The sequence below is a fragment of the Artemia sp. Qi Xiang Cuo genome, chromosome 2 (assembly GCF_049724085.1).
Source record: "Artemia sp. Qi Xiang Cuo chromosome 2, ASM4972408v1, whole genome shotgun sequence".
Classification (NCBI taxonomy): domain Eukaryota; kingdom Metazoa; phylum Arthropoda; class Branchiopoda; order Anostraca; family Artemiidae; genus Artemia; species Artemia sp. Qi Xiang Cuo.
In genome coordinates this window covers 24,197,001-24,216,602 of record NC_142795.1, presented here as the reverse complement: position 1 = coordinate 24,216,602, position 19,602 = coordinate 24,197,001, and the positions used below count along the sequence as shown (strand labels likewise).

General features: G+C 36.0%; 1 protein-coding gene across 2 annotated transcripts in view; it reads left to right on the top strand.

The window, feature by feature from the left end:
- Srp54 (splicing regulatory protein 54) overlaps positions 1–18,859 on the top strand; it is a 52,226-nt gene extending 33,367 nt beyond the window's left edge. For both annotated transcript variants that reach the window (XM_089099828.1, XM_089099823.1), the window contains exons 3-5: positions 3,761–4,027; positions 12,317–12,651; positions 18,606–18,859. In XM_089099828.1, the coding sequence (XP_088955954.1) occupies positions 3,761–4,027; positions 12,317–12,651; positions 18,606–18,796 (793 nt within the window). In that variant the 3' untranslated portion in view covers positions 18,797–18,859. The remainder of the gene's footprint in view (positions 1–3,760; positions 4,028–12,316; positions 12,652–18,605) is intronic.
- The last annotated feature ends 743 nt before the right edge of the window (positions 18,860–19,602 follow it).

Genomic DNA, 19,602 nt, shown 5'->3' with positions numbered 1-19,602 from the left:
CTTTTTGAAGTTTCTATGACAATGCTTTCCATAAAAAAACTTATATGTCCCCAGGACATAACTTAGAACCCTTGCCCTGAGGGCTGTGGGGGGAGTGTCATCCTCAAAAACAGAATTTTCAGATTTTTTAACTAAGTCGAAAAAATGGCTATATCAAAATTTGGATTAGATGTGTTTGGGGGAATGGTGAGCGTGAGGGGGGTGTTAGTTATCCTCCAATTACTTTGACTATTAAAAAGGGCACAAGCCCTTCTAACTTCCAATCGAATCAGCCCTTTTTGATACTGCATCCCATTCCAAGCAAACTACACATCCCAAATCATAGGTTTCCGACAAAACACATCAACGAAAGACGGGTGCTCGGGGAGAGCCTTTGTGGGTGTGTGGGTCCCTTGTGGGCGGGTGGTCCTTGGGGGGATGGGGGGGCCGTTTGGGGCCGGGGGGAGGGCCTTTGGGGGTCTGAGGAGGGCGTTTGGGGGGTAACATTTCGAAATTTTTACTTTTTAGTTTACTTTTTTTTTTGCGGCGCATCCCTGTGGCGCATCCTGCGGCGCTTTCTTGCGGGGCCGCCCCGCGGCGCTTCCTGCAGTACTGCGCTGACCCGCGGTGCATCCCTGCGGAACATCCTGTGGCGGGGTCCGGACCCCCGGTGCAGCAGGGCGGCACGTGTCTGGTTGGGGGGACCTTTGGGGACCGGGGGTGGGCCTTTGGGGCACAGGGAGGGCCTTTGGGGGTGGGGCCGGGGGGGCAGGGGGGGGCCGGGGGGGCCTTTGGGACCCCGTTGGGCCTTTGGGAGCTCGTTGGGCCTTGGGGGGGCCCGGGGATGGCCTTTGGGGGTCTGGGTGGGCCTTTGGGGGCGCCGGTGGCCCTTTGGGAGCTTGGGGGGCCTTTGAGGGTCCGGGGGACAGTTGGGGCCGGGGGACATTTGGGGACCGGTGGAGGGCCTTTGGGGCACAGGGAGGGCATTTGGGGGTCCGGGGGGGCAGTTGGGGGCCTGGGGGCCATTGGGACCCCGTTGGTCCTTTGGGAGCTCGATGGGCCTTTGGGGGGCCCGGGGATGGCCTTTGGGGGCGCCGGTGGCCCTTTGGGAGCTTGGGGGGCCTTTGAGGGTCCGGGGGGACAGTTGGGGGCCTGGGGGACATTTGGGGACCGGTGGAGGGCCTTTGGGAGCTTGGGGGGCTTTTGAGGACCGGGGGCTTCCTTCGGGGTTGGGGTAGGAGGATTGGAACCCTTTGGGGTTGGGTTAGAGGACCTCACAACACTGTTCAAATGAAACTTGTGTATTATAACGACCACACTCAAAACCTCTTCCAAAATCTCTTCAAAAATCTTCTTTTAAAATGTCTCTATCTGTTTCGCCGAAATAATTCCATAACCTGTCTAAAACGGTTTCTCCCAAATAATCCCTAAACGTAAATTCAGCTTATTCCTTTGTTATTGGCATCTCTGCATTAACGCATTTCAAATTAATAAGAAACCTTTTCGCACGCTAAAACAATTCATCGCTAAGATGTTTCTTTGGAGAACTGTTTCCATGGCCTTTGGTTATTAATATCCTTTGGAGTTCGACCAGTAGAACTGTTCCCGAGGCAAAGACATTAATGATTTGGATCTATTCCTGGAGAAATGTTTCTAGGCGAAAATTTTTAAAGTCTGACAGATGATGTCATTGATTGATTGATCTGTCAAGAAAGGGGAAATTAATTTGTTGTTTCTAAGGGGAATTATTGATTCACGATAGGTGAATTGAGGTCGACAGCACAGGTGTTCCAAGGTTGATGTTGTTGATGTTGTAAGTGCACGCTCTCAGCGAATGTCAAGGTCGGTGTTGATGTTGTTGACACTCTTTGATTACGCAATCAATTTCTTGGAAAATCACTTCCCCTTCGAGTCATAGATAAATAACATTGTTTCCATTTAGAAGTCAATGAGCAGTTGCACCCTTCATCCCGGTGCTATTGTACATACAAAAATCAAATACATAAATCTTGGAAAAAAGAGGTCATTGACCCCATTATGCAATCTGTCTTCTTATGGTGACTCTGCCCATATATGGTCCCCTGTCCTTATTGTATGCCCATATATGGACCCCTGTCACGAGTCGGACCCCCTCCTCTACTAACAGGTATGATGTCCATCTAAATAGATGATGGATATCTGATTGGATCTATCTGTGTTTAGATGGGTAGATTAGACAGATTTACTCGTAATTAATTCAACAGCAAGTTTTATACCATTAGATACCTTATCATATGAGATCTTGGAGAGTTAATTAAACCACCCTGTTTGTATATAGATTGATTTATTGAACGATTAATTCAACAACAAATTGACATAAATAAAAGCAAATAATCATCAATTATAAACGTTATACAGCAAGGTTCTAGAGTCGAGATATACGAGAGAATGTAATATGCTTAATTTAGGGTGCTGAATTGCCGATCTATTGTGTTATTACTATTATGTTTTGTTATTTGCAAAAACACTAGATGTACTAGAAGCACCAATGGGAGATAAAAAAAGCCTCCTTTTTGCTCAAGATGGGGGAATGTAATTCTATTAAATGTGGTTTTCGAATATGGAAATTACAATGGTGCAGTTTTTAAGTTCGATCCAACACCATTTTTATGGGATTTCAGGCTATTTTCAAAATTTTCGTAAATTTGTTTTTAAAATAAGCTTTTATACCATTAAATCTAATCGAAATGATGGGCGCCATTCCTGAATCAGCTTCAGATGATGATTCTCTATCATTTAACAGTTTTTCCCACTTAAAAATGTTTCTTTGTCAAAAAGTGTTTTTAAGTTTTTGGCTTCTATGGGCTATAGAGTCCATTCTTTACATGGTTGCAGGACATGCTGCAACCATGGTTTTCGGCTAATTTTTGTTTCCTATTCTTATATAGCTAGAAAGACTTTTGTTGGTGGTTTATGATATAACATCAGTATTGTCTCCCGTCATTATATTTCCTTCCTTTTTAAAGGCCATCTTCATTGTGATATTTTTTGCAAATCTGTAAAGATACATTTTTCGTAGCCCATCTTTCTCCATTATACCGTTTTTAGCAGTGTTACACTAAGCTACGGTAATCTCTACTGTTGTTTTTGTGCTAATCTGCCAAGCTGGAAAAGCTGTATTATTCTTCATTTGAAAAGAAATCTGCATTTTCTGTTCCATATTTGCAAAAAATGCTAATTGCAGGTTACAGTTTATTATTGAAACTTTCCCTGTAAAGGGGATGTGCATGGAGAAACGGTTAACCGGAGAAACAGTGACTACGTGGGATAAAATTCTTGTGACTAATGTTTTGTTCTTTTTGTAGGCTTAATAACACGGAACGTCTGGTGGAGCTAAGTTTTTTGTTATTTTAGATTGGCGTAAAGTTTCACGCACGAGGTCTTAAGACCAACCAGTTTTTAAAGTGTGGGATTGGTCGTTTGGACAGATGTAATAAATAATGAAATTACAGAGCAACTTCAAATGAGAATAAAAAAAATTGCTTATATGTAATTTTGCTTCGTTTTTACAAGTTGGACAGTTTTTTTGGGGGGGGGGGGTCAAATCCTCTAACTCCCTCCATCTTGGACACGGGCTTGATCTGTAAACCAACCTATGAAAAGGAAGCAAGGTTTCTCTTATGAAATCATGAGGGAGTAATTTTTCTTTTTCTCAATGCTGTGTTCTTCCGTCTTAGTGTGTACTCTCTTAGTGACGATGCTAAATTTAAAGGTTTTAATCTCTTTGTTCTGATTTTTACAGGTCACCAAGGTCACGTTCTCGACGCAGATCTACCTCCCGGCGTCGATCTATCTCTCGACGTCGTTCTAGCTCTCGACGTCGCTCAGTGTCTCGACGAAGATCCAGGTCTCGTCATCGTACTAGAAGCCGAAGTCGTGGCAAAAGGCGTCCGTCTCCTATTCGCCATAGAAGACGAACTAGGAGTAGAGATAGGAAAAGGCGTTCGAGAACTAAAAGCAGAGATCGGGACCGACGAAAAGCCAAATCTCCAAGGAGATCGCGTTCGAGGTAATTTTAGTGTTCAGTATTTGTAGCGTTCCGTTCAGTATTCGTAATTTTAGCGTTCGGTATTTTGAGCGTTCCGTTCAGTATTCGTAATTCGTAGTAGCGTTCAGTTTTGCAAAGTACCTAAAAATACCAGATATGTTGGTAATGAACCTACAGGTACTATTTCTTTTGGGTAATTTGTTTTCAAGTTGTTCAAGTCACTATGGCAGAGAAAAATGTCTTATCATTGCCCTCTCAATATCTCTTCCTAGTCGAGCTATATTCGTGCTTCCAGACTAGGGATCGATTATATTTCCTTATGGAATACGTTAGTAATGGAGAACTTGAGTTTCACATGTTACAGAGCAGTAAATTCAATGAGCCAGTTACAGCTTTTTATGCTGCTGAAATTGCCATCTCTTTGTTCTTTCTTAATTCTCGAAGATTTATCCACCAAGACCTGAAGTCAAGTAATTTCCTGGTGGATCAGAATGGACACATCAAACTGGCAGCTTTTGGGCTGTGTAAGCTTAGTATTCATGGAGATAAAAACACCCACTCAGTGAGCGGTACCCATCCTTTCCTTGTCCCAGAGATGATATGGCAAAAGCCATATGGTAAGACTGTAGATTGGTGAAGTTTTGGTGTTCTTCTATTCATAATGCTTACAGGAATACTACCTTTCTGGGGTGACAATAGATACGAAACTTATTCTGCAATCCTTGAGGGTAGTATCTCCTGTCCCGAATTAATGTCGAAAGAAACTCAAGATGCTTCCCAAGGGGTTCCCCACGAACGGTCCAAATAAAAGACTTGGTTGTAGGCCAGAAGGGGAAGATGACGTTAGAAATCATAATTTCTTCAAGTATATTGATTGGTCAAAAATTGAAACTAGGCATTTCGAACCGCTTTTCAAACCAAAAGTTGGTGATAAGAGGAAGGCAGAGAACTTCCGTACACACTTTAGAGGAGAAGCCGAAGTTAACTGCTATTGGGAAGCCGGAAAAGCGCATATTGGAGCAGCTTCATGGTTATGAATTTTAAAGATATGATTATATTATTTCAACTATTAGGCCAAATTTACATCTTATCTTAGTCAGCAAGATGAGATGTAAAAGATGTCTAAAAATGGACAAATTGTCATGAACGAGGACACGAAAAATAACGTCTTCTTTCAAGTATAATTAAAACTTTAAAGACTGATACGTTCAGAGTTGGTTGGGAAGAAGGTTATTGGGGGGGGAGTCCATGGACCCCACTTGAGGCCCTCTGGTCACGGAGATTAGGCATCCTCACATGACTGGCTTCAACAAGGTAGACATGTGAAATAATTTTATTGAATATATTCTTAATGAGTTTTCGACTTGTATATTGGACGGTTGGCCTCAATGTTATAATCAACAAATTAAAAACCTTAAACATCATGCTCTTTGTAAAGCAACCACTGTTTGTGAAAGGAGTGCTCAATTTATTTAGATTCTGGACGGTCACAGGTCGGATTTGAAAGTCTGGAATGATTAACATTTGATCATTTAAGGTCATTCCCTGAATAAAACTGGAATAATTTTGAGTCAAAGAGGTACGAGATGCGTGTATTTATGATTTCTGAGGGAGGATTTCAATTCAATAGTTTTATTCCAGCTGCTATATAAAATAGTGACATTTTGGTAACGGTAGTTGTAGAAGAAAGGCATATCATGTCCCAACAAGCTCATTATCTGATCCTAGTGGATGGTTTCGTGCCATGGAAAGCGCGTAGATACGTGTGGTGGTGAAATGTTGGGAAACGAACATCGGCTCACGGCTCAGTAGTGCAAACACAACGAAGCAGTTAACGCAGGAAATGTAGAGTAAATAAGAAACGAGAGTAAAGAGGAAGGTTTAGGCTCTAGAAAAAACAAAAGTGAGCCTTTGTACCTGAACCCCTTCGCTGCAAAGTGAGCGAACTAGGCCATTCGCCGCAGTTATGAGAGTGAAGAGATCACGTCTTAACGACAGAAAATCTGCCTGCCTAACATGGTTGTTCGAAGGAAGTTTGAGACGAGAACAAGCAACCTTCAATATCAGCAAGGCCGAAGAAATTGGAGTAAACCCAAACACGATGAATAATTTGTACAATAAGGTAGACGAAAATGCCAATAAAAGCGAAAATAAAGAGGAAGGTTAAGGCTTGAGCAAAAAAAGTGAACCTTTGTACCAGAAGGCCTTCGCTGCGAAGTCAGCAAAGTAAGTCCTTTGCTGAAGTTATGAGATAATTTCTTAGACCACACTGCTTTTCCATTAAAAACAAAAAAAAAAATTTTAAACATTAAAAACGGGTTTTAATTTTCTAACAAGCAGTGAAATACAAAAAAATTAATTATGAAAAAAAGCTCCTAATATTTCGGCCCCACATCCGGGAGCCTTTATAAACGTAAAAAAAAAATAAATAAATAAAGCAAAAAAAAAAAACAACTTAAATTACATTACAATAAAACATACTAAACACATAAAGATAACAAAAAGCAAAAACTAAATAAAAATATAAATAAATAAGAACAAAACACACAAATTAATTAAACACTTCCATGCACTGAATGTCTTTCAACTGGCCTCCTCTCAGTATATAAATGGAAATATATTAAATAAACACTTTCATGTACTGAATGTCTATATTGATTTTACTCGCCTCCTCCCAGTATATAAATTGAAATCTATCAAAAATGAAGAATATATTTATACTTAGACAAAAACAATAAAAGGTCAACTAACCCACCGGTCCATAACCCTTAATTAAATTTCACAAGTTCATCAACCACTTTATGAATTATAAATTGAATGGATTCGTTTTGTTGCAAGCTTAGCTGCAGTTCGTTTACTTTTCTCATCATTTAAACCATTCTGACCTTTGTTCGCAAGGTCATCTTTCGTTTCAGAAATATTATTAAAATCAGTATTGGTTGAATATCTTGCCTGCATTTTAATTAAACTATTATAAATTGAATTGATCCCACATTCCACTTTATCTCTATTGATACTATTACCCCCATATATTATCTTTTTTATTTCTATAATTTCCCTGAAGCTTTGTAAAAGTCCTACAGACGTATCTACTATTTTTGTTTGATCAAATAAAATACTGTGATGAGGAAAATTATAAAGTTGTTCTGCAACCGCTGACTCAAACGTTTCGGGTGTTTTGTTTTGTTTTAGAGTGTAATCTATTGCATTCTTGTGTTGTTCTAGCCTATTTTCTAAAGTTTGTTGCGTTCTACCCACATATAATTTTCCACAAGAACATGGAATTTTGTATACTCCCTTTTTCAAATTTATCTGTATCTTGTCTTTCCCTTTATTTAACAACGAGCTTATATTATGTCCTGATTTAAATGCTGTATTTATATTATGTTTTTTTAATTCTCTTCTTAATTTTTGTGATAAAATTGGTACAAAAGGCAAAGTTATGTAATTTGTTAATTGATATGACACATCTTCTAATATTTTTGGCTCCGTAAACTTTTTTTTCCTCTTTTCAATACTTTTAGAAATAATTTTGCACGTAAAGCCATTACATAGTATAATATAAATCATATAGTTTAGTTCATCTATTCTTTATCTTTGTGATACACTTTTGTAAACAATATCAAATACAAAAATAACCACACCCCATTTTAAATGTATCTGGTGATGTGATGTGAAAGATAAATAAATGTTGTTACTAGTCGGTTTAAGGTAAATTGAAAATGCTAGTTCATTATTATTTCTATGTATCAAAATATCTAGAAACGGTAACTTATTCTCTTTTTCCTTTTCAATTGTAAAAATTAACTCTCCTCCCAAATTATTTAAATGTTCCAAGAAACCTTCAATTTCTGATTCCCCGTAATTCAAAATAATTAAAATATCATCCAAATATCTGCCCCAAAATTTAGGTTTTAAAAAATATGTTTCTATAGCTAACTTTTCAACATCCTCTACATAAATGTTTGCTAACAACGGACTTAAAGGCCCTCCCATTGCTAAACATCTACTTTGATGGTAAAAATTATCTCTAAACTTGAAATAGTTAGTATATCTGCTAGTTATTTTGACTAAATTTAATATAATTTCCAGTTCAATTCCCGAAGGTAATTCTTCTATCTCATTTTTTCGTTCCTCAAGTTTTTTGGATAAAATACTAAACGATTTATCAAAAGGACTATACGTATAGCCTACATGGATTTTATATCGAAACTGAACAATCTAGATCCTTCGGATATTTCTACACTTATAGGTTTGTCTTTTAAAAATTTCGAGTTTCTTATATACGAATTTTGGAGATATAATAATGGTTTAAGTGTCATTGCTGCCCATTTATCGATTTTTACCGTTGGTGAATTTGTTGTTGAAATAATAGGTTTTAAGGGGATGCCTGTTTTATGTATTTTTGGCAAACCATATATTCTAGGGCTAACTGATCCCCTTGGAAAGAACTTGTGATACATCTGGGGTGTGATACTTCCATTTGTTTTAAGGTCTTCTAAATCTTTTCTCAATCTTTTAGCATACAAATTAGTTGGGTCAGAGTTAAGTTTTATATATGTTGAAGTATCACTTAGAATTGTTTCTATTTTACTGTCATAATGATCTTTTTCTAGTATTACTACTGTATTTCTCTTATCCGCTTTCGTTATTATTATAGATTCATCTTTTTTTAAATCTTTTAAAATTTTAATATATTTGTTCTTAAATTTTTATTTATAACTACCAAAATATGTTAAAATATTCACTACCCTTAGTCTTAATTCATCTACATTATTTATATCTTTTTTAAACTTATGGATCCCTGTTTCAATCTTTGAAATAATTTAATCTATCGGTACAGTTTAAGGATGTAGTCCAAATTTTATAAATCTTTCAAGGATTTCCGTTTGTTCTTTGGTTAACTCCTTTTTGCTTAAATTAATCACCCCAGGACCTGGGAAATAATTAGGCTTATGAATTGATAGTTGTTGTTTTTCCTTTTCACTTTTTAACTGCAAAAAATTTTTGGTTTAGTTTTTGCTTAGATAATCTTATAATATGTTGAAAAGAATTTTTAAAGATTGATATAATTTGTTGGAAATCATTTTTATTAAGGAAATTACCAATGCTATATTTTAAACAATCTATTTCTTTTACAACTTGTGATCGCTTGAAACGTTTATCTTTCAGCATATGGTTTAAGTTTAGTAAATTTACCTTTCTCGTGTGCTTTTCTTCAATATATGTATTTAAATGATAATTAAAACGAAACGATTTTGGAATTAGTTTATTTAATTTTCACTTTTCTAAAAACTTTTGTTGTGTAATTATATTGGCATTTTTTTTTGCTAAATTAAAAAATAATAAAATTGAATTTTTCTTTTGCCACCCGTAGGCTAGACGTATATAATTTCTTAGACCACACTGATGTTAAATTAAAGACAAAAAAAAAATTTTTTAAACAAGAACATTGGGTTTTAATTTTCTAACAAGCAGTGAACTCCCAATCAATTAATTATGCACAAAAACTCCAAATATTACGGCCCCACATCCGGAAGCCTTTCTCAACGGAAAAAAAAAAAATTAAATAAATAAAGAAAAAAAAAAAACAACTTAAATTAAATTACAATAAAACATACTAAACACATAAAGAGAACAAAAAGCAAAAACGAAAGAAAAATATAAATAAATAAGAACAAAACTCACATATTAATTAAACACTTCCATGCACTGAATGTCTTTCAACTGGCCTCCTCTCAGTATATAAATGGAAATATATTAAATAAACACTTCCATGTACTGAATGTCTATATTGATTCTACTCGCCTCCTCCCAGTATATAAATTGAAATCTATCAAAAATGAAGAATATATTTATACTTAGACCAAAACAATAAAAGGTCAACTAACCCCCTATAATGAATAATTTGTACAATAAGGTAGACGAAAATGCCAATAAAAGCGAAAATAAAGAGGAAGGTTAAGGCTTGAGCAAAAAAAGTGAACCTTTGTACCAGAAGGCCTTCGCTGAGAAGTCAGCAAAGTAAGTCCTTTGCTGAAGTTATGAGAGTGAAGAGTTCACGTCTAACGACAGAAAATCTGCCTGCCTGACATGTTTGTTTGAAGGAGAGTTGAGACGAAAAGAGGCAACACTCAATATCGGCAAGGTAAAAGAAATATGCTGCAGTGATGATGGTAAAGATCTTCCATCCGAAAACCCGACGATTAAGTTTCAAAATCACCCAGTAAAAATTCCTTAAAAGAAGAACCTTCAGATAATTGGTTGCAGCGGGGTACAAAGCTGGGCTCAAGAAAAGAGCCTTCTAGTCATGAGCAGGATGAGAGTGCAAGCACGTCGAATAAAAAAAAAAACGCAGAAGAAATATTTCAGCAAAACCGTGAAAATATTTGTCCAATGCTCATCTACAGATAGTTGTTGGCGGCGTGGTAGAAAGCCTTGCCAAGAAAAAGAGTCTCCGTCCGGTGGTAAAAAAAAAGTGCCAGAACCAATGCTTCAAATGCAAAAAAAAAATTTTTTTAATGGAAGCTGTCACAAAAAAGAGGGTTCAATGGGGAAATCTGTCGTTGACAATAAAAAACCCAGACAAAATCGTAGTTTCTTATATGTATGTGCCAACGCGCAGAAGAGGTGTGGGCTACCAAAATGAAAGTCATCACAGAAGCATTGCAATTATGGAGCCAAGAGGGCTGAATGGAACCAAAAGTTTCAAAAATAGTATTTTAAAGACTCCCAACAGACAAATGATTGTATTGATGAATGAAGCATATCTCCAGAGTAAAATTCTGTCCAATGAATTAGTTCCAATTAAATGTTTTGTTCCGTTATTTCTGTTAAAATGTGTTAAATAAATGTACAACGAACCCAAATGTTTTAAATTATACAAATAATGAGTGGCACAAACAGCAAGACTCATAACAGTTAGAAGGTCAGATATCAGATACTTTAAGGAAGCAAGGTTTTTGGTAAAACTCAAGTCAGTTCTTTGGTGCCTTGGCTGGGCCCCTTAAAAGTGGCGTCAATTCATGGAAGTTTGGGGAAAGGGACACATTTCAAAATCAATGGGTGGGTAACTTTATTCTCCTTTCAAATTTTCAGTGAAAATACTAGGAAAACATTTTCAACGAAAATACCGAAAAAAGGTATAAATTAAAATCTAGGAGGGAGGGCAAAAAAAATTGAGGGTGATGGTAATGCCCCTCCTTCATCTTCAAGCTGGTGTCATTGACTAAGTAAATATAAGGGTGACAAACATCAATAGAGGCAGAACATTTCAGGAAGGTTGGGCGTATAAATGTCACCTTCTATTTCTCATATTCATAGTACTGGGAGATGGCAATATAATCTCTGAAATAGAATGGGTCAAATACCGTACCTTAAAGATTTCTTTTAATAACCGAATATTTTCTTTGTATGCTTCAGGTCTATTCTTGTTTATTGCGACACCATTTCTTAACAAAACGTAGAAAGTTATATGGAATGACAATTTTCTTAACAAAACAGGGCTTTAGATGAACATTCTCTAAGTTTCTGCTAGTGTAAGAGGGTTTCTCGAACTAATCCGTCATTTACTCTGACGAAAATATATTTTAGAACCTTTTTCCACAACAGTATGTATAAATTGCCCTTTTTGGATAAAAACATGTATTGCCCTTTTTGTCGAAAAAGAATTTGATCCTTGACATGAAAAACGGAACGGGAAGATGGGACACAATAGGAAAAATCTGAATAAAACATAATTTATTCTTCTTATATGTAGTAAGGCTTGTCAAGCTAAGGAGAGCCAAGAAATTGTATCAAGTAAGAGAATGCTAAAGTTTGGTGTTTCCTTACCAGCTCTCAGCCTTGACCTTGGCAATAAGTTGTTTATGATGTGCTAGAGGGATATATTTACAGGATTCATTTTCGCTGAAACTTCAAACAAATCATTAAATGATTCTACACCAGCAGCTAATTTGGGTAAAGGAAATAAGCCCTTGATTAAACTATTAATCAAGTTATTTCACAGATTTTGAACCGTTTGCAAAAAAAAAAAAAAAAATGCTTTCCTTACTTTCCTAGCAAGCCATGTAGTGTTTGAACTGTTAATTTCATTTTTGGTTTTAGTACTTAATGGAAAGATGACCTCTTCTCTCTTTGATAGTTGATAATCAACTTTCCCAATGTAAGTAGCTGGTTCCATTTAATGCTTATCTTATTTAAAAGATAAACGTAAAGCACTCGCACTTTAAAATAATTTTGTATTTTGCGAATAGTGTTTGCTACTTTTCAAAAGAAGACTAAAATTACATTTCTTTTGCCTTGTTTCAGATCAAGACGGGAAAAACGATCTCGAGACAGAGAAAGCGGGAAAAAAGAGAAAGATTCTACGCCATCCTCAGTGGCAGAGTCAAGGGGCAAATTGGAAAAATCAAGTTCACGTCGTGGTAGTCGCAGCCCATCAAAAAGGAAGTCAAGGAGCATATCAAGAAAGAGATCGAGAACTCCTGTCAAAAAAAGGTCAAGAACTCCAAAAAAGAGAAGATCTAGGAGTATTGAACGTCGAAAGTCTCGATCACCAGAAAGAAAGAAATCTCGCACACCATCGAAAAAACGTTCACCAAGCAGAGATAGAGACAAGGACAGAAGGAGGCGCTCTTCTCCAGGTATGTCAACTCTCTAGATCCTACATATAGGTCAACCTCTATAGATTATGGATGGGGACCAAAGAGTATGGTTAACTTACAAGAGTGGCAACTGGTGGTAGGGTTGATGAAAAGCTTCAAAGCCATCTAGCGTTTGGCGAAACTTGACGTTTTTTAGGGAAATCATGAGAATAGTTAATTTAATTTTTGTATTTGGTAAAATTAGTGTAGTAATAAGTGTCGGATCTGAGGTCTTGACAGAAAAACAATTAGAAAGCTTAAAAAAATGTCAAGTGTAATCTGAGTTTTTGACAGAAAAAACGATTAGAAAGCTTAAAAAAATGCCTGCGCCACTGACCATATAGTGTTAACTGAACTAGAGAAATTCAACACAAGCTTGATTTAAGTTTATTAAAACGGGAATTTTAATTAAAGCTCCAAGCTACGATCAATTCAACGTGAAATTTACTGAAACTAGGTTGGTCCAGTGCTAAAATCTTTTCTCAATTATAAATTAATTAGGATAACAGTTATACCATTCTGAAGTGGCGAAAGAAGAAAATATACAAATGTGCTAAATATTGAAAATGAGGCAAAGTAAGAAATTCGCAAACGCGTGGAAAATAACGATAAAAACAAAACAAACTGTGATGACCCATCTAACAGTTTAACCAAAACAAAAGAAGTATCATAATTCTGTTTGGAAACGAGCTAAATTTCCTCTTATTTCAAATTATGACCTAATTTGTTAATGTCTACAAAATTAATGCAACTAGTTTTTAGTAAATGGTCTTTGGTCATAAGGATCATTCTCTAAATGTCTCCGAACTTCAAGGCTGGAAAGAGATTCAATAATTCTTCTTGTACGAAGTTGAAGGGACATGGGGATTCATACCCCATGCAACCACTAAAAACTGTTGCATGATACAGAATTCAATATGATTAGACATGGTCCTCTGTAACTAAATGTACCTTCGAAGGCTTTGGCTTTTTGGATGATTTAAGGGTTCAAAGGAATTCGATGTCCCTCGACCAGTAAGAGGAAGGAAATCTTATGTAAATGAAAGTCGAATAGTCGCACAGGAAATCATACTTTTTTTTATGTTTATTTTTAAACTTCGCACTGGGCATATCTAAATTGAGAAATTCTAGAAAGAATATATTTCGAAAGTTATGGATTTGATATTTGAAGCGCCTACAGTTAGCTAGTTACAAGATTTCCCTACGTATAAATCTTCTGTTTCAAACGGTTTTTAGAAAGTCATATTGTTCTTGGTAAGTTCTGCGTAGGTCAGGTTACGCGAATTTTGACAAAGGAAAGAAAGATCTCGGTGATTTCAATACGTGTCACCCAGTTTTGGTGTCTCACTTAATTTAAATGTTTCACTCGGCAACTTTTAAAGAAATTAAGAAATAGGATTTAATTCCGCCACATCAGTTTGCATATCAGCAACAGTTGTGTAGAGGCGAGATGTACTGTTTGTACTTGTTAGGGTTCTTGCTAATGTGGAAAACGTGGACTTCCTTAAGCCTATGCATTCTAGGTCGTGAATCTTGCATAAGTTGTAATTTCCGGCGGCGCAAATCCATCTGGATCGAGGCTTACGTCTCAAAGGCCTATTGCCTCCACCCTCCAGGCGACCGAGTTTGTAGAGTCACACCAGGCCCGTCATAAGCCAGGACCTGGGTCTAAGCGACACCAGACCAGTGTCCCGAAAGACTGCGGATTGTAAGTCTAGTATACAATCTACTAAGCCAGGGTGGTTCTTTATTTAAGTTATGTCAAAGCTAATGAAAAAGTTTTTAATCCAGCAGTTGCCAGTTGGCTCTGATGGATGTATATGAACAAATTTTGCCATATAAGGGCAAATTTTCCATTAAAGGGCAAAAAGGCGTGACGACCCTACCTTGCTTCACATTCTTAGTTGTGTTAGGCAAGGCACAATCACGTCTTCAGTATTTCTTAGTTAATTCGTCATTCCTGATAAGGCTATTATCTAGCTTACGCGTATATTTAGTGAATTTGATCTGTCACTATTCAAGTTTGAAGACAACGTTTTAGTTGCATTATAGGGTTAATGCAACGTAAATCTAAATTATACAACAGTGCAACAAAATTTTTTAATGGTTAATTTGGTTAATCCAACAAATATTTTTGGGTTGTAATTTGTTAATTTGTCAACGTTAATTTATGAAGTTACTCAAATAGGCATCGTAGATTAGGCCTTATTTTTAAGGGTTGAGAAGACGGCTGTAGTTGCTCTTAATTACTGTGAAGAAGCTGCTGGGGATGTTTGTTTGAAACTCGTGTGATATTTTGTCAAAGCACTAAATATTTCGGGTTGTAAAGGTTGTTTTGTGAAGTTATTATAATGGTATCTGAAGTTCAGCCTTAGTTTTAACATTGAGAAGGTGGTTGTAGTTGCTTTTAATTGCTGTAGTGCTTCTGTTGGGCCGTTTTTCCAACTATTTGTACTTTTTGTACCATGTTGAATCATCGTATGCTCGTGTGATATTTTGTCAAAACGTAAAATGTGCTGATTTCGATTGGAACAAACGTGCATGAAACGGTTGACAACTAGATAAAGGTTCCGCATTTGATATGATTCTATTGCCTCTAACCAGGGTTGCAACCCATTTCAATATATGGACATTCTTGTCCTGATAAGACCCAATTTTCTGCTTATTTTACAAAGCACGTTCATCAGTTTTGCTCAAGCACTGAAGTAACGGCACCCGTTAGCGGAAGATGTAAATACGGCCATTTGCGTCTTCCTTGCGATTCCTCAAGTTCAGCTAGAAGTGTAAATTTTATAAATCCAAGTCAAAGTTCTGGTTCTTTTTTTATAAAAAAAGAAGAAAATATTGAAGCTTAGAACATCAGTTTTCTCCTCTTTAACCGAAGAGTATGGGTAACATGACTAACTTATAAATTGCCTAGTCTCTTTGTCTATACCGTTAACTAAATATAAATTGGTATTAAATCCTGGAAACTTCAGCAATTTAAGATTTGGGATTTCATTCAAGAATCAGAATTCAAGTGTGCCGTCAAAATCAAGAAAAAAACAAACAAATGTCATTCATAAATTTTAGCTTTTTATTGGCATGTGTGACAATGATGTTCCTCGGGCACTCGGCTTGTTTTTCCTAAGCAAGTTTATGTTGACAAGGTTGTATGTTTTGTGTCCTGTATCGAGGATGCAAGCACCTTCTATATCTAGCCTAATCATTTGAGAAAAACTAATTAATAACATTTGAAGCGTTTACTGTGGTTAAATAAGTTGATTAGAGCCTCGTTCGATTTTTTCATTAGTTAACTAATGAATAAATTTTGCCGTTTTTTTTTGCAATTTTCAGTTTACTTTGAACGTTTATTTACGAACGGATTCTTAGTTAACTGAAAAGTTGAGTGAAAATACGATTAAGAAATCCTCGATTTTAGATATATACAAAGAATTTCTGGCAAAGAATTCGAACTCAGCAGCTCATTCTTGCTTCTATGGTAAGATATTTTGCTCTTGCAAAATATGATGATTCATTTAGAATTTCCCAGCTTGAATGATGCAGCTGTTTATTAAAAGCGCTCACTCATCGGCTGTATTTTTAGTGCCGGAGTTACTTTCCTTTTTGTAAAAGTAAACAAGAAGTGTAAAATCTTTACAAAAAAGTGGATTTCTTGTCAGCCTATATGATTTTGTCCTACTTCACTATTTTTGTTTTGTTGTTTCAGGCCTCCCCTTCCTAAACCTGGTGGTCTGTTCCTAATGTCTTGTACGGTCACATTATAGCAACTTTGAATTTTCTGCCAACCTTTCCGCGTTACTTGCAAAAGCTTGGTAAACTTTTTTAGTTCCCTTTCTGACAATTAGAAGCCTAAAAACGAAAAGAGTAAACTTGCTAGTTAACTAAGTTCTGTTTAATCGAACGCAACTTAGGTATATAGCAAAGTACAATCATCAGCTTTGCTCAAGTACTCAAGTAACACCATCTGTTAACAGAAGGTTTAACTTACTTTATTACAGCTTACAAAAACGCTAAATGATAGAAAGATAAAGTGTGACTTCTCAGATGAATATACAAATGATAGGACTTCTATCAAGAAAGTATATAGGAAACAAGAAGCATTGCATGGAATTGTATTTGTTTCGTCTGAGTAACTCAAGGAAATGAGTAACATGAGGGATCATATTTCTAGTAAGAATCGTCTAATAGGTTCATGACATCGTTGACATCAAAGCCTATTTCTGCATTCAAGATTTAAGAAGATGTGGAGTAAGAATTGGTTGCTGTTGCTGCCGAACTAGCAACAGCTTATAAAGTTGTCATTCATAAACAATCCTTCTGTTCTTTGACCCTGCCGTAAACTGAATGTCGCAACTTATCCTGAATTTAAGATCGTGGCTAAACAGTCTATAGCCTAGACCGAAGCTTCAGTGAAAATTCTCACACTATACTCCGTTTCAGAATACTAAAACAATTATACGGTGTTTTCATTTTACTGAATAGGCATTGAAATATCGAAGCACAAGGCTAAAAAGATGTTTTCTTTAGTTTTTTCTTAACTCTACAGAAAAAAATGGGAGACAAAAAAAGATTTTGAAGTTTGGTTTGCTCAATAGCATAACATCGCAGAAAATTGCATAGTTTTGTCTATGCACTTTAAGGTGAACGCAAATTGCTTTAGATAGGATAATCGCTTTTTGTGGAGACAACAGTATCACTTTTTGGAGGACTCTACCGACACGACCTGTGAAAAATATTGTACGAAATAAAAGAAGAAATAAAAAAAAAACGAATGGAAAGAAGAAAAAATTAAAGCGATAGAAGAATAAAAAGAAAACAGTCAAACCAAATAGATAATATTGCTACTATATATTTGGTTGGCTTCTTTTTATTCTTTTTCGATTTTTTTATTTTCATCCTTTTTTTTGTACTTTTGTTTTAAATTATATGTTTTGGACGTTGAGGACGCCTTGTTTGATTTATTCGTGTAAACGTTATCCCTTTTCTTCCTATTGGCCATAGACCTGTATTTGTTCTCATAATTTTCTTCTTTTTAATACTTTAGAAAACAAATTTGGGATATATATTTGCATATTAAGGGGGGGGGGGGGTTGCGGGTTTTGTGTTAGCTACAATTATTCTTTATATTTGGAAGTAAGAATTGTTGGACCCGCTATACTTTACCCCCCCCTTCCTAATGTGCAAATGTATAGCCAAATCATATTAGTCTAATGTATTCTGTCACCCGCCACTTGTTTTTCACTGAGCGTAAGCTAATTGTCTTTGAATACAGACTGATGAAAAACCGGTTCTAGGTTTATTCTCGAGTTTTACACAGCGTAATTCTTGAGTGGGGTTGCTATAACAGAAAAATATCCAATTAATAAGTACCCGTCCAAGAAGAGATACATATCTTCAGACAGATGAACACGTTTTGAATAATCAGTGTTCATAAATTCAGCTAAACAACTGTAAAAAAAAACACACACACACACAGATAATATAGTTCCTCATCCTCCCCTCCCAATATTTTTCTTCAACCTATTTTAAGTTGCTGCTGATTTTTAACTCATTGTTTATCAGAGACCGATCTTCTGATTCTTCTACGAAAAATTAAGCAAGAAAAAAGGGTTTTAATTTAATTTTTTCGTAAATAGAAAAGCAGTGTGGTCTAAGAAATTATTGATTCTTCTAGTGGAGTCCGATGTCTTCAAAAAAAGGAAATATAGGGCTATTGATGTTACAAAATTCATTAAAAGTTGAAGATAGTAAAAATTGCTCAAACACGTTGAGAAAAAATACTCAAAACAAATATATTGTGCTATGTTTGCTATTTCTACTTCCTGATAGTAAATATTTTTCAAGAAATCAGAAACCGCATATGTCCCCCTATACATTGAAGAAAAAACCTTTTTGTTTCTATTCGGTATTAAAAACAAAATTTCAATACGATGTCGTTTGTTTTCTTTTAGGTCGTAAGAAATCATCTAGAACACCAAAGTTGTCCTCCCGAGAAAGAAGCTCGTCACGCACGCTTAGAAGCGAAGAAGAAAAGAAGGTGGAAAAAAGTTCAAAGAGTGTCAGAGAAGATAGTCCCCCAAAAGCAAGCAGTCGGGCTAAACAGGATGAGGATATGGATATGGACACTTCTACTACGCCTTGAGCATTTCTCATTCATTTTAAAATTGAATATATTGTATTTTTTTCAATATAGTTACACGCTATCTCTTTTTCTTGAATGTTTTTTTTTAAGGGAAAAATAAAACCTCTAGAGTCTTTCTTTATAATTACATTACATGTAAAATTTAGGGGGTTAAAATTTGGGCAAATAGATTTAAAAGAATTTGAGAGGGACATAATTGGCTGGTAAACGTTTCCTTTGGCTGTTCCAGATTTTATTTTGGTCTCTAAAGCCAAGAATAGAATTCAATGTCTAATGCTAACTTGGGATAAATATTGTTCTTAGAGGGGTACAGCTCCATGTCCTTGAAATCTTCCCTCGATATAACAAAATCTTGTGATTCTTGCTATATTATATATGAAATTATTTTTGAAGAAGGGCCTTTCCCTTCTCCAATTCTTTTTTCTTGAATTCCCTAGTAAAATTCATTTTTCGAAAGGAAGCCTCTTCCAGGCAAATATTTTGTTTTGTTATGTTTACAATTATAAAAAGTTAATAATTAGGAGTTCCAATTAAGGGGTGGTGGGAGTAACTACCCTGGTTTAAATTTAAAAAAAGACTTTTTGTTTGTTGAAAAAAGCCCCCCCCCCCCCCCAGAAACGGAAAGACACTTTTGTGTTTTCATTCAAAAAAATAAACAAAAAAGTATTTTTAAGAATTCATTTTTGTATCCTCCCTCCTTACACATTGATGAATTTGTGGTGCTGGTCAAAGTCTTATCTTTAAGTACGATTCGATCTTAGTTGTCAATAATTTTGGATCACGTTTTCACAACGAGCTTGTTAAGC